The sequence below is a fragment of the Ambystoma mexicanum genome, chromosome 2q (assembly GCF_040938575.1).
Source record: "Ambystoma mexicanum isolate Mex_15411 chromosome 2q, UKY_AmexF1_1, whole genome shotgun sequence".
In the NCBI taxonomy this organism is placed as follows: Eukaryota; Metazoa; Chordata; class Amphibia; order Caudata; family Ambystomatidae; genus Ambystoma; species Ambystoma mexicanum.
This window is the reverse complement of record NC_090924.1, coordinates 608,242,701-608,259,611: the sequence shown is the minus strand read 5'-3', so window position 1 is coordinate 608,259,611 and position 16,911 is coordinate 608,242,701. Positions and strand designations below refer to the sequence as shown.

Sequence of the window (16,911 nt, the reverse complement as noted above, 5' to 3'; positions counted from 1 at the left end):
GATGTCTGTCAGCAAAACTGGGATGTCTGGTCACCCTAGGGCTCCTACGCTGCTGCAGTTCTAAGAGCACATCGGGGTAAGGGTGTCTTAGCCCCCAGCCAGCAGGAGGCGCCACTAAGATTTTATTTTAGTTTTGTTTGGGCATTTTGAGGTCTTTGTCTACAGAATCCGTTCCTGGTCCAAGGACAGAACTCTAAAAGTCTTGTTTGTTTTCCCTGGAAGAGACCGTGGATTCCCAGAAACCTTTCCGGCTGAATATCATTTCATGTCCAAAGAGAACATTCTGGCGCACTTTTGGAGCGTAAACCCATCGTTAAGAAAGATGCGAAGCCTTGAAGACAAAGACTACCTCACCAAAGGAGACAACAGCAATTTATTCTTAGGATAAACTTTGTTTTTAATGTACAACAGTATTTTTAATATACAGACACAATATTCAAAAAACAGTTCAGTCGAGCATGTACAAAACAGTAATATAAGATAAAGTGGTTTTACAAAGGTGCAAACACATAACATAAAAGAAACTTAAATATTGGAAAGTCCGGAATAAATATAACAGACACAAATATAATTAGGCCTCTCCTTGGGCCTTCTAAAGGCGGAGCTCCAATTGTAGGGAGATCTTCGAGTTACAATAATGCACTCTTTTTTAATAAAATGTGTCACAGTTCCTTCAGTGCTTTAGTTCAAACTTCTTGGATGGAATGCCAGAAGCACAACTAATTCCGAATGGACTGAAAGACAAAGGGTCTGATTCATGGAATTTTGGAATTGCATAGCATTGGAAAGTGTTATCCCGTTCAAGGGGGAATTTGCAAGTAGGCCCTCACACAAATGCAGAGGCAGCTTTGGTGGATGGCAAGTCTGCAAATGATTGGGTGGAGGGCGAGCCCACCACTGGTATTTGTTGATGCTGATGTGATGGCTGTGCGTGCTGGATGAAGAAGGATGCTGACAGGTGGTACGTGAGATCAGAGGGGTTGATGGAAAAACTCCTCCCAAACTGTTGCTACATTTAGAGGGAAACAATGGGGTCCATATATCACATGACATGATCTATTTGTGGTTTAATAGATCATTTGTTGGCTCTGGGCCTGAGTTCTAGTGCTGGTTTCTCCTCTTGAACAATTTGTGTGATCTTGGGCTAATGGTTTAATCTCCGAGGCCCATCACGTGCTGGAATCGGGGTGCTTCAGTGAAGGAAAAATCTAGTGTAATGTGCTCTAATTGCCATTTATAGACACCACCCAACATACATTATCATTGCCTAGAATCCATTTAGACAATAATGTAGCTCGATGGTTTTGATTGCATTTGGGAATCATTTCCCACATACATTGCAAGATGTTCCAAAAGGCCATGTTTACTTTTGCAAGATTCCCAAATAAATATACTGTGGTCTGAAAGAACATGTAATCCGCTTCCCCGGCCTATTAGCCTATTTTAACGGACTTGCCTTGAGTGTCAAGCCCAACTAACGCTCAACTGAGCACTCAACAACTCAACTAAAAAGAGAAGTGCAAGACAGGGGTGGACTTGGTACCAAAAGAGGGCCTGGAAATCAGTTTCAAAGTGGCCCATATTACACATTTTCAGCAAGCCCAACCCTTTTCCTATGGGAAAATGTGGAAATAAAATAGGTTACCACACACAAGAGGACCAGGGTGCAGAGGCCAACCAGGAAATCTCCAGAGTTCCATATTGGCCTGTCCAGCCCTGAGTGGCATGAATGTGTCCTATTCAGTGTTGGATCTGGTGCCGGAGAGGACACACATTTCTGTGTGTTTGGACACATCAGATGTTTCTGTGTCTCAAGACATAGCAAAGCAAGAAGAGAGCAGCCAAGCTGTGCCCCTCGCCTCCTGAAAGCAAAGGGTTGGGCACACCGTCCCAGCTCTTCTCCTGCCTTATAGATGCTCAAATAAATGCAGCTGTTCACCAATTACTTGACGGCCCCCTTCCCCAACGCTCAATAAGATCTACTCTGAATCTGGATCCAAAAATACATTTGAATAGATGTAATGTTCTGTAGAAGCCCTGCTCCACATAATATATTAGAACAATTTTGGCTGTGTGATGATTTGAGGTGCACTAGAAAGTGGCTGCTTATTGCACAAAATAGAGTCACTGTTTGCCTGCAGACATTAAATTGTCACATTAGTGAACAGCGAGTTTAAATGAAAAGCATTCGATGTCTTCTGTTGTTGTTTAAAAATCCTTTATTAGATCCTTTCTTGGACTATTGCATTTGTCTAGAATTTTTGGAAGAGGGTGTTGGGAATGGCAATAGAAAAGGGATGTTCCACAATGATGGACATTGTGGTCATGGGATACAAATTACAAATATACACATTAGACTTCTTCTCAAACACTGAACTAATACTCTTTGAAAAAATAAATAGATTGGATTGCAGTGCATATACTCTACACGTGCTACAAGCAGCTAAATGATCATTTTTTCGCAGGGCTTGAGTTCCCGAACGTGACAAAGACGACGCCGGCTTCGTTGGCGCCACCGTTTGGTTGATAGTCTTCACCAGTGCTGTGCAAATGCCTCCTTAGAAGAGGAGATGCTGTCACCCCGTATCTGGTTGGGGTGGACACAGCTTCATACGTAGAGGATGTTTTTGATTCAGATTGCTTTGTAACAGTTTTAGAGGATTTTGATGTAACTATTTTGTTTCCAAACTGATCGTACTCTTCGTACTCCTCGGTTACAATTGTCGTTCCAATGACTTTGGGCAACTCAGGTATGGTTTTGAGCTCAAGCACGCTTTTCTGTCGCCTCGGGTTGAGCGGGCTGGAAGATGCATTGGGTTTATAATCACAAGAGACCCCTCTTTTGCTGTTAGAAGGACAGCCCTGAAAAGCAGCAGTGGGAGTGCTGCTACTACAATTGGTGCCGCTATGACCGAATTGAACAGTTGCTTCAGTTGGGCAATTGGAAGCATTCGGCTGCTGTTTCAGCATGCCGCATTCTTCATGCTCCCGAACAACGGAGTCGCTGTTGCCACATTCCGCAGAGAGATATGACAGAAAGCTCAAATTATCCTGGATATGTTTTTCACTTTTGACAGGTTTTTTGGAAGGTAGGCCAGATGGGCAGCAGCTAGTGTCTGATAATTCTGCAGGCCGCCTAGCAGCAGATTCAATAGAAATAAATGATGGGGATACGGGAGAACTCCCACGCGGTGGAACATTGACCACTTCCAACTCTTGCTTGGCCATCTCTTGCTTTTCTACTAACTTCATACTTTCCCCATTTCTACCTTCCGTAACCTGCACCCCCTTTTCTGGTTTGGATTTGCTGGACACTATACTGATCTTACGAATGTTATTAATGGCTGAGGGACTGGGGTTACTTCCAAGAGACTCCTTGAAAAGGCCAGAGAGGCCGGCAATGTCAGATTCAGATTTTAAATTTGACACAGAGTACAGGGCTTTCTTGATAGCATCTTCAATGTCCAGCAGACGGGCCAGTGTCTGCTCTTTCAAATGGGTGATCTCCGTACTGGCCTTCTCAAGATCCCCAAATGCAAGTTCCACAGAAGATATACTTTCAGCGTCCTCCTTTGCCGCCCCAGAATATGCCACCTTGGCCTGCTCTTTGACGTTGGGTGGCTGAACTACATCCTGCACCCCCACCACCCAGTTTGGAACATTTTCAAATAGGCCCTTCAGCGATTTGACGTCAACAGTGGAGGTCTCCTCTTCCAACTCCTCCACTTTAGAAAGGATTTTCTGAAGCTCTTCGTGTTTGCGCAGATTTTCATAAATGTCCATTGCTGCCTTCACATTTCCCCTCATGATCTCGTCCTTGTGGACTGACAACCTCTTGCGACGTTCATCCTCAGACTCCCTGCCTGGCTTTTCTCTCATTATAACCACCTGCTTTTCTGCCCGTGGCTGGTACATGTGAGGGGCATTCTGCGGCTTTGAGTCCTCGGCAGTCAACCTCCTGTTATGTTGGCAGACAACGTGTTGAGTTTGAAGACTGCTTTCCTGGGACTGTTTCAAGCAAGATGTACTCTCAGTAAATACCCTTTCCTGCCTGGATTGATTCGTTGCTCGTGACGTTTCAAAGGCACCCTTCATTTGGCAGGTTTCTGGCACATGTGCTTTGTTTGGCATCACACTTGTGCCATCTGTCACCACAACGCCTTTCTTCATTGTTGCGATGTGACCTCTCTCAGAAGAAGAGGCCTGGTTTTCAAAATGGCTGAACGCTGCACGAAAGTTATAAGGGACGTCGTCTTTTGCTGCATCGGCTTCCACACATGGTGGGAAGCTGTCTTGAAGTTCTTCAGCAGGAGAGAACATTTTAGGCGAAAAGGTGTTCTCTTTGTCACAGTCTTTTGCTACGTCAAAGTCTTTCATTTGGTTTTTGGCAACCCTCACTTCCTGATGTCCTTTCTCTGGGAAACTTTCTGTCTTCATTTCCTCCTCTTTTCTTTTTCTATATTTCTCCTCTGCAATTTGGAGTGCTGTTTTCTTGTTTTTTGCTGTTTTCGTTTCTGAAATATAATTTTCTTTGCTTTCCATTGGAAACCTGCAGGCGGGGTCGTTTTTCGGGTGTCTCTCAGTTTCTTCGGAGTATACTGCAGAATTGACCAGTTTGGGATGATCCGTGGGCAATACTGGCTGGATGTTACTTAAAGCTGCAGTTCGAGGCGGCAGGAGAGGGGCGACTGACGTCGGTCTAATTCTATTGTCCAGACATGGCGCCCTCCCTGTGTTTCCAACGAGATGTGCTGGCTTTGGAGGCAGGGTAGGCTTTTTACCTGGCACTGACCTTGCTGAAATGGAAAGGGTCTGGTCTGCCTGTCCCAGTGTTTCACTTGCCTTGGAGACGACTGGCGCCAAATTTTGCATTGTCGTTGAACAACCTTGGGATACTTCTGTGTTGCCTGCTTGGTGGATAGCATGTTCCTTCGCTGTAGCTCCACTGCAAACTGTTTGCATCACAGCAGCTGCAGAAGGAGGAGAGTCATTATCAGACAGCGACATGGGCATTAAAAGTGCTTGTTTTCTAATCTCCTGATCATTAGAGCTTTGCTTGCAAATTGAATGGGACATCCCTGCATTTTTGTAAATCATCGCAGCTTTAAAATCACCCTTGGAGACATTTATATTTGATTTTTCCAGAGACTGGAGTGTGGCCTTTAAGTTACCTCGGACAACATCCTCTTTTTCTAGCGCTTTCTGTTCTGAGGATGCACCCTGAAGCGCTCTTATGGCGGCCTTAACGTCGCCTCTCACAATCTCATCTTGCTCTACGTCCTCTCGTAATGACATCTCGTTATAATCATCTTCAATAAAAGGATTATAAAAGTTTTTCACGGGTCTGGCCGTGTACACACCATCTTTAATGCTACTGTTTGCACTAGTCGCTATCGCACTGTCCTGACGCGCGTTGCCCAGCTGTTGCCCCGGCTGTTCCTCAGAAGCACTGACCTTTTTGGTGACCGTCGTCGTCTTCTGCTGGCTGGAATATGACTTGTGCGTTTCTTGGACAGTAGCCACCGTTCTGGCCTGCTGCTTCGAAACAGCGGCTTGTTGTTGCAAAACCGGCTGGGCCGTCACCACTACTCTTCCTTGATCCCCAGCGGTTTGCCGGCTGGACAGATGTATCTCTTCGGTGCTCTTATGCAGTTTGCTCCGGACCTGGTTTTGAATGCTTTCTGCTTCTGCCGTAGCTTGTCTCAGACTGTGAAGAGCTGCTTGAAGCTCACTCCCAACTCGGTCTTCTACGAGAGGAGCCATGAGGCTTGCATCCGGTACGGGACATGTGGCTGGCATGGAAGCCATATCTTCAGGCATTGTATTTCTTTTGGTGGAGAGACCTCCACTGGACACAGTTTTAATTTCTCTGACATTTCTTGAGGTATGTTCCTCGGCATCCAGCTTTGTGCTATTTTTCGTTGCTATTTCATGTGACTGTGTCCTTGCTTCGATATCGCATGGCAAATTATTCCTTGCCACATTCACAAATGTCGGTTGGTAAAGAGGTTGCACAGTAGCTGTGGTGCTATCACATGCTACTTTGTTTGTCGGATGGCATTGTTCTATGTTGTCTAGTGTAACAAGTCGTTTAATCCCTCTGATGTCACCTGGGGCTATACTTGGAACTGTTATTTCGGAACCCTTCAACTCCCTTTCAAGATGGATCATATTCTGTGCTACATCCATGCGAGGGGTTTCTTGAACTGCATCTTGAGAGAAATCAATCAAATTAATTTCTGAATCCTGCTGGAGACTTTTCAGATAGCTCAGATCCCCTTTCTCAATGCAGGTTGCAAAAAGTTGAACATTTCCTTTTTCATTGTCCTCACGTTTAACCGTTGAAGTACATTTTTGCTCTTGCGTCGAAGCAAGCAAACTTCCTATGGTTGATTTTACGTCTCCCTTGACAACTTCCTCTTGGGCATGTCTGGACGTTGACTGCTGTAGAAGGGAATAGATTGTAATTTTGATCATTCCTGCCTTGGTCTCTTCCATAACAATTCCATTTTTGATGGCGGCCGCTTGGTTATGAAGAATTTGCAGAACCTTTGACACATCCTGCTTGCTCTCCTCTTCCTTCAAGTTGAGCTCCCTTTGGTTGAATAGTTGCATTGTGCCCACTTGAAGGTCGCCCTTCTCGTTCTCCTCAACCAATGTTGCCTGGGACTGCACATTGGTTCTGTGAAGAATTTGCTGCATAATTCTCTTCAAATTTCCCCCTACAATCTCTTCTTTTTGAATTTCTGGCGCTTGTTGATTTGCGAGCTTGTATTTAGCCATCTTTACATTATTTGCTTCATTCCCTTCTATAATAATCCCGCTGTCTTGAATAGCACTACAGGAACACAGGGCGTCTAACGAATCCTTTACATTTCTTTCCTTCACCTCATTGTCAGCATTTTTGTTGGAATCAAATTTGTCAAGTGGTGTGCTCTCAAATAACCAGGTTGTGCTTTTGACATCAGCCGGAGGAACAACTTCTTGGGTTGCTTGGATTGAATCACCTTCGCAGTCTTTCAAACGATCCATGGGCTGAGTCTCGAATAACCACGTACACCTTTTGACATCACCCTTTTGGTTATCTTCTCTCTGCACCGTCGATAGGTTTGACTCTTCTTCTGCATCGCCTTTCAGGGAATCAATAGGCTGGTTCTCAAAGAGCCAGGTGGATGTCCTCACGTTTCCTTGCTGAACGTCGCTCACACTCACCATCCGTACATATTTCTTTTGGCTCACTTGCTGCGATTCAAAGAGCTGCTTATTGGACTGCACGTCTCCCCTTTGGACATCGGCAACAGTCCTAGCTACTGACCCGCTCTCTTTGGAAAAGGAATCCAGCGGTTCAGTCTCAAACTTCCATCGAGCAGCACTTACGTCCCCTTTCTGAATATCTTCTTGGGTGACGGCTCTGATTACAAAGACCTCCTCCCCCGTCTTGATGCTATCAAGGGGTTTGGTTTCAAATAGCCACTTCGCCCCTCTCACATCCCCTTTCATGATTTCCTCTTTCTTGACTGAGGTCACCTCATGGTAGTCCCCTTCTTTGTCTTGAATAGCATACAGAGGCATGGTTTCAAATAGCATGGTGCTCGATTTAACAGCCCCTTGTTTCACTGTTGCTTCCTGAACTTCCCGAGTCTCTGTTCCATCGGCTCCTTCGTGGATCTGATCCAAGGAGTATGTCTCGAAGACAAACCTTTTCCCACCAACATCTCCTGCCTTGATATCCTTTTCAGGAAGAACTTCTTGAATACCCTCAGAGTTGTTTGCCAGGGCATCCATCGGGCAGTTTTCAAAGAGCCAAGTGAACTTGTTCACTGATCCCGCTTGAATGCTTTCATTGGCAGCTAAGTCCGACTCTTTCATTGTCAAATTTGAAGTGTTCATTCTTGTAGCCGCAGGTTTACTTTCAAAAATCTCTTTCACTCTGGAGACCTCACCTGATGGCATTTCCACTCTACTTGAGTACCTGACAATTCTCTTAGATTGCGCCCCACTCTGATCATTGTTTAGAGGTTCGGTTTCAAAGAGGTACCTGGTGGTTTTGACATCAACCCCACTGAAGTCCTCTTGGGTTGTTGCACTAACTTTCAAATACTGCTCTTCACTTTCTTTGAGTGTGTCCAGTGGCTGGGTCTCGAACATCCATGTGTACGATTTGACATCAGCTTGAGGCACTGGCTCTTCGTCCTTCTTTGTGTCGATCTTATCATACAATGTGTCCACAGGTTGCGTCTCAAACAACCACCGACATTTCATCACATCTCCTTTTTGGTCGGCCTCAGTCTTAGCCAACATCTGTTCTCCGGCTTTGCTCATTTTGTGGTGGATAACATCGATAGGCTGTGTTTCAAAGAGCCATTTGGCTGTTCCGACATTGCCAGCCATGACCTCCTGCTTCGTGATGCCTCTGATAACATCCACTTTTGTTGCACTTTCATCAAACTGATCCAGAGGTTTGGTTTCAAACATCCACTTGTAATTCTTAACATCACCGCTCATGACTTGCTCCCGACTGACAGATGTAACCTTATGAAAGTTTCCTAAACTGTCTTTGATAGCATACAAGGGTGTTGTTTCAAACAGGTGTTGGTTGGCCCTCACATTTCCAGGAACTATCTCTTCCTCTTGAACTGCTGTGTCTTTATCAGAAGATGAAATGCTGTCCAGTGGGAGAGTTTCAAACAGATTTTTAAAACATTTTACATCCCCTTTGACAATATCCTGCGCATCACTGGCTGCAGATTGGTCATCGGAAAAGTGCTTTGCAATACTGGACAGGGAGCATGTCTCAAAGACGTTCTTTCTCTGCTTTACATCTCCCCTTTCTGCATCCAAAAGTTCCACTTTCTGTAAATGTCCGACTTCAAAGTGCTTTTTTGGGATTTTTGCTGGCTGAGTTTCAAATAACCAAAGTGTGGACTTAACATCACCACCAACCACACTTTCCTTGGGTCCAACAGCTTCTGTTTCCTCTCCTTTCAATGAGTCAAGAGGTTGGGTCTCAAAGAGGAAGCGGTGCTTGCTCACATCGGCCCCGCTGACACTCTCTGTGCATGCCTGGAAATCTCCTTCATCGATGCGCTCTTTGATAGTGTCCAAGGGCTGTGTTTCAAACATCCATTTGGCCGCATTAACCCCACCTTTTCCTGCCTCCTCTAAGGAAATTCCTCGAATGAGCTGCACAGCCGAAGTGTCCTTGTTAATGGTATCTAGCGGTTGCGTCTCGAACAACCAGCGGACACTTTTCACGGCATTGCTTTGTATGTCTTCGCGGCATATGGATTTAACTTCGTGAATGTTTCCCGCTTGGTCTCGAATAGCACACAGGGGCTCTGTCTGGAAGAGTCTGACCGTTTTCTCGACATCGCCTTTGGATTCTTGTATCTCAGATTTGAGCTGTAGGAGGTTCTGCTCCTCCACTGACTTGCAGCGGCCAATCGCATCCAAGGAGCATGTCTCAAAGAGGAGCTTTGCACTGCCCACATCTCCTCGAGCCACAGGCTCCCGCAGAACTGCCTCTTGCACATCTATTTGCTGCTGGTGCATTTTATTCAGTGAGTCCAAGGGCTGAGTTTCAAAAAGCCAAAGGGCGGTGTGCACATCTCCCTTACTTTTGTCACTGTCCGGCAGTGTGGTGCAGTTGGACAGCTCATCTCCACTGGGTGCCTGGTTTATAAATTGCAGAGAGGTACTTTTGACGTTTCCACTGAGAACACTTTCCTCGTCTGTTAGCTTTTTGAGCCCTTGGTGCTCCCCAATGGAGTCAAGAGTCCAGTTCTCAAAGATCCAGCGCATGGACTGAACCTCGCCAGGAACCACTGGGTCGGAGCTCAATAGTGCTTGTTGGTTCCCATCATCAGGATTTAGTATTTCAGCGAGATCGTGGCTCACGGCTTCCTCTAAGTTCTTCCTCAATTCGGGATGCATGTGCCGATAAAGTCTCTTCAATTCATTGACTTGCCGCTGCTCGTAAAACTTAGAAAAGGATTCCTTAGGAGGCGGCAAAGGCAGGGCTCCAGAATCCTGACTCCCGGAAAAGTCTGCAGAAGGTTGGCTGGAATCTGGTGGAGGTGGTGGGAGAGGCAGGTCCCCCTCTACTTTCTTCCCAGCCACTGATGATGACACCTGGATCTCCATCTCTGTCCGCCTTAGACAAAAAGACAAACAATCAGTATCACCCCTTACTGGTGGACCATCCTAATATGTTAGGGAAAAATGCATAACAGCTAACTACAGTCACACTTGGTCCCTTCATGTCCCACAACTGTTGGGAAATAGCTCAGCAAATCAAACGTTTGCTTCGGAGTTCTATGTGCAACCTGCAGACACAGGTTCAAATCCCAGCATGGTTAACTCAGACCTTAATTTCTCTGAGGTCAATAAATTGAATACCATTAAACACAATCATATTAAGAACTATTATTACAATGCTTAGAAGCTGGATGAATCTGACATGGCACACCATTTACAAGCATATTACTATTATTTAAGGTTGGGTGTGCACCATTTTAGATTCATTTGATCAAGATATGATCTAACATCACACTTACAATCCATAGCCAATCTGGTTTATCAGGAATCCATGTGTTACCAAGTCTGACTGTAATAACTAAACTAGAACTTAAACCAGCAAGAAGGGAGGAAGTAAATAGTCACATGACTTACATACCTTTGCATTAGATGCACAAAGCAAAACATGCATCACTCCACGGCAAACTGTTCTCCGACTTGATGGTGTTAAATTGTTAAATCCACAAAACTCAGGGTTAGAAAAAGCTCTTCACGGCAAGCTGCTCCAAGCCTAAAATTATTTCATAGTTATTTTGTACACACATACATTGGTTAGAAAATCTGTTTTTAAAGTTTAGGTGTACCTTACGGTATGAGAAGTTGTGAAGCAATAGATGGGAATTTGTGGAATCAAAAATCACTATTTTACACGATGTTGCCAGATTTACTGCACCATCACAATGCTTCATGTCTATGTAATCAATTTTTTTCTTGTCTGCCTTGAAAACAGTGGGACATGCATTGCCATCCGCCCCTAAACTATACGCCACAAAAGCAACACCTTCAAAAACACATGTCCTTGTGAGGTTGTGAATGTTCCCATGTGCAAAAGTAGTTTATAGTAGAATTCCAGGTTGAAGTGTATGTGTGGGGTTGTTAGTGTTCTAGAAAGGGGCTCATTCTCATCCCAGGCTTGTGATCAGTGTGCTGATGTGTATATGTGGCAATTCAAAAGGCACAATTTCACAGTTGTGCGCGTACCCATCATAATGGCCAAGGGGAATGTTAACGAAATGCAATATCTTGGAGCGGGAAATGTATCTTGGGGGGGGGAGAGAGAGAGAGAGAGAGAGAGAGAGAAGGAAGCACACCAGCTATAGCTGATCCACTACCGGTGGAACGCCGCCACCCTAAGCAGTCGGGATCCACCCACGCGCTGGGACGCACCAGCGCTGGCTTCATTGTAGAGTGAGTGTCTGCAAAGGAACCTACATTGGATTATGCCAGTGGACTGCATGCCTGCATGATGGTTGGTGATGCCCGACTGCTACTGTGCACATCAAAGACAATTAGCATGTAGGGCTTGTGGACTCTACTTTGTTCCCATATTGTGACATCATTGGGCTGCTCTTTGGTTGCCAAGGCAAAGGAGATGGATGCCCTGTGTACAGTGATTGGTAATGCAGTAGAGAGGATATGCAGGCAAGGTTGAAGATGCCTACAAAGGGTAAGACGTTGTTACATCGCCAGACTTTGTCCACTGAGTATTTTGCTGACATTTTTTGGCAGAAAAAAACTCATTGAAAAATAGGTGGTCTGGTTACGGGATATAAGGGTGAGGGAGTGCAGGGAATCGGGACTAGATAATAAGGAAGGGGTCTTGGGGGGAACCCCCGAATAAAAGAACAAATACCGAGTTTTTTCAACTGAAAATATTTTCGGCAAAAACTTTTGTGAAAAAAAGTGTTGATCTAAGAACATAGAATCTTACAAGTATCCGCAATGTGCCTTCATTCTGCTGATATTACACTGTTTCTGGAGCGGCTGTCGCAAATAGCGATGCATTACGAGGCAATTTGGGCAACTCGTGGCGATATATGATACAATAAACGGTAGGTAACACATGTAATTCTTTTAGGCAGAACCTGGTGATAGAAAGCTCTTGCACTATCTGAAATGTCGTCAGGCTGAGTACGATAGTTAATTTCACATCCTTACTGGTCATGGCCTGTAAGAATGTCATTGTATTTTCCCTTTTTCCCTCCCTTGCCTTGAAGTGCTTTGAATCACATTGTTTATAGGCGCTATATAAATAAACTATCATATCATAACTTAAAATAGTCCTGCCTTTGTAGTTGAAAATAATCTACATCCTTGTAGCTTCTTTGATAGGCTCCATGACACCATGCACTGTGCTGCACATTGGTTAGAGGTCAGGTGCCATGGCGCGCGCCCCCACCACTGATGATGTGCATCAATGTGCAGGGTGCATGGGCTGGCCAGATGATGATGTTGCCAGCTCTATCGCAATCCTGGGAACTTCATCTTCACTTGCTTTGATCCTCTCTGGTACACATTGGTGGTAAGGTCGGTACACTGACCTCATCCCCAGCCTGAGTCAATAGCAGGTAAAACGGGTGAACTGAAGTGAGGCACCTAATTGTGACTGGTTCCCATCATAGGCCGGGCTTGCCCAAAGGCAATTCACCTTGACAATACATGACCCCTCATACCCCCACCACCCATGCCTGAACTGAGAATCTGGGACTGGAGTGAAGGATAGAGACCTCCTTATTTTGGGGGGTGTGTGGGTGTGTTTGTGTTTTTACGTGTCTGTGTGGGAAGGAGGTGTGGGTGTGTGTGCACACCCATGCAAATGTGTGTGTACTTGTGCATACCAAGTGTAAGCAATGTGTGGATGTTTTTGTCAGGCGTAATGGGCATTGTACTGGGGAAAGTTTTAAGTGGGAAATGTTATTCTGGGGCAATTTATAGTAACATGGAGCAATTCTGGTGCAATGGGAAGTGGCCTGTTGAAATTCAGAGGGCAATGTAAAAGTGTCATGGGCTGTTCAGTGACAATCTGAAACGTGCTATGGGACAATGTTGTGGCAATGTGAAGGGACATGTGGACATTCTGGGTGTAATGTAAAGTTGAATGGAGTATTTCTAGGGGCAAGGTGAAATGACATGTGGCAATTCCGAGGGCAAAGTGAAATTGCCATGGAGTTGTTCTGGAGCAATGTTTCAGTGGCATACCGTAATTCTTCGGGGAATACCATGTGGCACGAGTTAGGTATGGGGCAGTGAGGGAGGCATTTGGCGATTCTGGGGGCACGGCAGAATGGCTGCAGGTCACTCTGGGAGCATTGTGAAGTGGCACGAAGCAAACAGGGAGGCAACGTGGAGTATTATTTGGAGCTAACAAAGTGGCATGGGGCAAACGAGAGGCAGTGTGGAGTGTCATGATGTTATTCTGGGTGTCCGGCCAAAGTTTCGACTCAAAAGGGTCCAATGACAAAAGGGTCGAATCAATTCCACCAAAAACAAAAGGATCGAATTTTTATTTTTATATGTATATTTTTATTTTTTTGCTTTAGTATAGGAAAAGAAAAGGTGTTTTTACACTAAAACAGGGGTTTGGGGGGGCAAAAAAGTTTTAAAAAAATTCGACCCTTTTTTTCGGTCGAATTGACTCGACCCTTTTGTCATTCGACCCTTTTGAGTCAAAACTTTGACCTGTAACCGTTATTCTGGAGGTAATTTGAGGTGTGATGGTTTATTTGGGGGCAAAATCCCATGGACTATTATGTGGTAATTTGGAGTGACACTGGTTCAAATTAAGACAACACACAATGACATGGACAATGCGAGACAGCAAGCAACAATTCTGAAGGCAACGAGAAAGTGGCACCAGGTAGCTCTGGTGACAACCAGTAGAAGCTTTGGCCAATGTCAAAGTGCCAGAGGAAATTCTGGAGGAAATGTGGGAAAGCACAGTATTTCTGGGGGCATCTTGAAAGTAGCATAAGGTAATTTCGGGTGCATTGTGGAGTTGTATGGGGAAATTCTAGAGAAATGAGAAGTTGAACGATGCAGCAGTACTCGGGTAACGTGAAGCAGCCTTATGTCTGGGGCTATTTGATGGAAATGTAAAAGTGGCAACAGGCACTGTCGGCGGGGCAACTTGAAATTGAAATGGATGTTTTTCTGAGTGCACGTGAAAGTGGTATGGGGCAATGCTGTAGATTCAATGTGGCATGGCAGTTTGTGTGGGGAGCATCTAACCCGTCTGGTATTTTCTTGGGGAAATGTGGAATGTAGCCATGCACTGTGCTTGACCGGACAATATAGGCAGGGCACTGTTAAATGCCCTTGACTCTTTTGTGAAGGGAATGTGCTAGCCATTTACTTTGGGTAATGTAATAGAGACATGGCAGGATGCTCAGCAGGCGGGGGGACCTGCATCACATTCTTTAAATTGGCTGGGTCATTGCTGGGAGGGGATCACCAGGAGTCTAGCATGAGCATGTTCCTGGGCAGTGTGTATACTGGTATGACTATATGCTTAACTGGGCAGCACTGCAATAGCACTGTTGAAAATGGTCTGGTTATTTCATTGGGAATATGAAGCTAACCCGGATGTCCTATGATGCAGTGTGAGGCGTACATAGCCACGTTCTGGTGGCAGTAGACATACTGGCCTGGGGAGGTGTCTAACTGGGGTCAGTGCTGAACCTCGAATAGCGAACCGTGAACCTGGGGCAAAGCTGGAATGGTATGGTTACAACCGGCATGCTGACTTTCTGAAGGAAACGTGGAGACGAAGCATTGCTCTTCCTAACTGTGGCAACACGTGGGTGGCATGACAATATGTGCTTCACTTATGGAGTTTGGAAATGGCTAAGCAGTATGACATTGGGCAAGGCAGTCTGTTAAGTGACAGGACTGCACCTTTCATGATCCTTTGCACATTTGAGAGTCCTGCAGCGTTTTGGAGCAATACCCGCAGCTGGTTGGCATACTAAATATCACGTGCATAGCAGCATCCTGGATTACTTGGGCAACACACTGTTATTGAGAATTTTGGATTATTTATGGTTTATTTATAAACACTTTGGACACAACCTGGCACGTGTGAGCTACACCCTTGCAACTACTACCAATTCTCATGCCATCAATACCCTAGTCATTCTAGATAGACACAACCTGGCACGTGTGAGCTGCACCCTTGCAACTACTACCAATGCTCATGTCATCAATATCCTAGTCATTCTAGATAGTATTTTGTTAAGTAGCAGAGGAAGGATAGCTCAGGGGCAACGCGTTTGTCTTGGAAGCACAACAATGAGGCGCAACACAGGTTCGAATCCCGATATAAAATAATAATTATTACATATATAGATAATGTCACAATATTTTAAACCATCAGGGATTCCCCTATCGCTGTGATTGGCAATCTTCCCAGTGTGGCAGTGACATGTGTATTTGTGTACTGTGCATGCAGTGATTCTATGGGGAGGGGCACACAGTTCTGATAGGGCCTTCACCCCTTAAGTGCTAAGGGCGTGTATCTTCATACTGAATCCCCATAAGGAATCATTGAAGGCTCCGCCCACTCCTGCACTTCAGTTTAAAGGTCTGCGCTGCTGGGCACTGTGACACACTGAAATTGCTCGCTCCATACGCTCTCTTCCGAAATGCATGGACATCCGGTGGAGTTTCTATCCAATTTCCTCGCACAAATTAGTGAGGAAATTAGTGAGGGTATAGAGGTCGCTAGGACCAACATTTGTAATTTTTTTTTTGTTTTACTGGTTACTGGTCGCTGCCACATTTATTGGCACAAAACCAGTGTTTTTTCCTGAAATTATTTAATCCAGCGTTTTTCATGAACATTGGTTCTACAATAGCTATGAAATATATACTCTTTTTCAAAATGTGCAACTTTGTGCTGGATGAATGTAATGATGCTCACTGTTTTTTTAAGCAAACAATTGTCAAAACGTAATTTAACACAGAGCTCTACCTTAAATTTAAGGCCTTATTGAATGTTCCCTATGATGGTCGTTACTATAAACTCTAGTGTGAAAATCGTGTATATATATATGTGTTAAAGTCGCATTGAAAAGCAATCTTTTTAATCATAGCAAACACGAACATTAGTATGTGGCTCTGTTATGACACAATTTTAGCACTCAACAAACCATGTTAGTGAAACAAAATTGGAGCACACACTTAGTAACCACCTATGGCTAGATGAAGACCCACGTTTAAAAAGTATTGACATATGTAGGGCTAGACTGGGAACCCAAAGGGGCCCTGGAAATACGTTTCAAAGTGGCCCCATATTACACATTTTAAGCAAGACCAACCCTTTTCCTATGGGAAAATTTGGAGATACCACACAAAAGAGGCCCAGGGTGCATAGGCCAACCAGGAAATGTCCAAAGTTCCCTATAGACCAGTCCACCACTGGGCATATAGATGATTATTTTCCTGACTTACACCCCAATATTTGATCTGCATTCCCACACCTTCTCTGAATACCTCCATGGGGCATTGTGTTGTGACTGGCTGAACATTGTCTTGTCCTGCTGGACGTCTATGCATGCTGATGGAACGCTGGTGCGAATCTTTCAGTGACAGCCCAGAAGAATGTTGCAGATTGCTTGGCATGTGAATGTTCGGGTCATGTCAACTGGGGGCATGAGTCGGCCGTGGGTGCTCTCTGTGTGCAAGATTCAAGAGTAACTAGAACTGCGATGTAACCTTTAATTATGTCAAATGAAGCTGTCCGGACATTTCGACTAGGAGTCTCACAGCTGGTCTGTGTCTGGAGTACATCACTCCTCTTTCACGTTACAACACGTCGATGGCCCTGGACTGCCAGGG

At 44.9% G+C, this 16,911-nt stretch overlaps 1 protein-coding gene across 1 annotated transcript in view; it reads right to left on the bottom strand.

The window, feature by feature from the left end:
- Window positions 1–354: 354 nt before the first annotated feature.
- The window catches only part of LOC138569619 (xin actin-binding repeat-containing protein 1-like), a 55,110-nt gene continuing 38,553 nt past the window's right edge, over window positions 355–16,911 (bottom strand). Inside the window, exon 4 of the mRNA XM_069647750.1 lies at window positions 355–10,153. Within this exon, the coding sequence (XP_069503851.1) occupies window positions 2,452–10,143 (7,692 nt within the window). The 5' untranslated portion in view covers window positions 10,144–10,153 and the 3' untranslated portion in view covers window positions 355–2,451. The remainder of the gene's footprint in view (window positions 10,154–16,911) is intronic.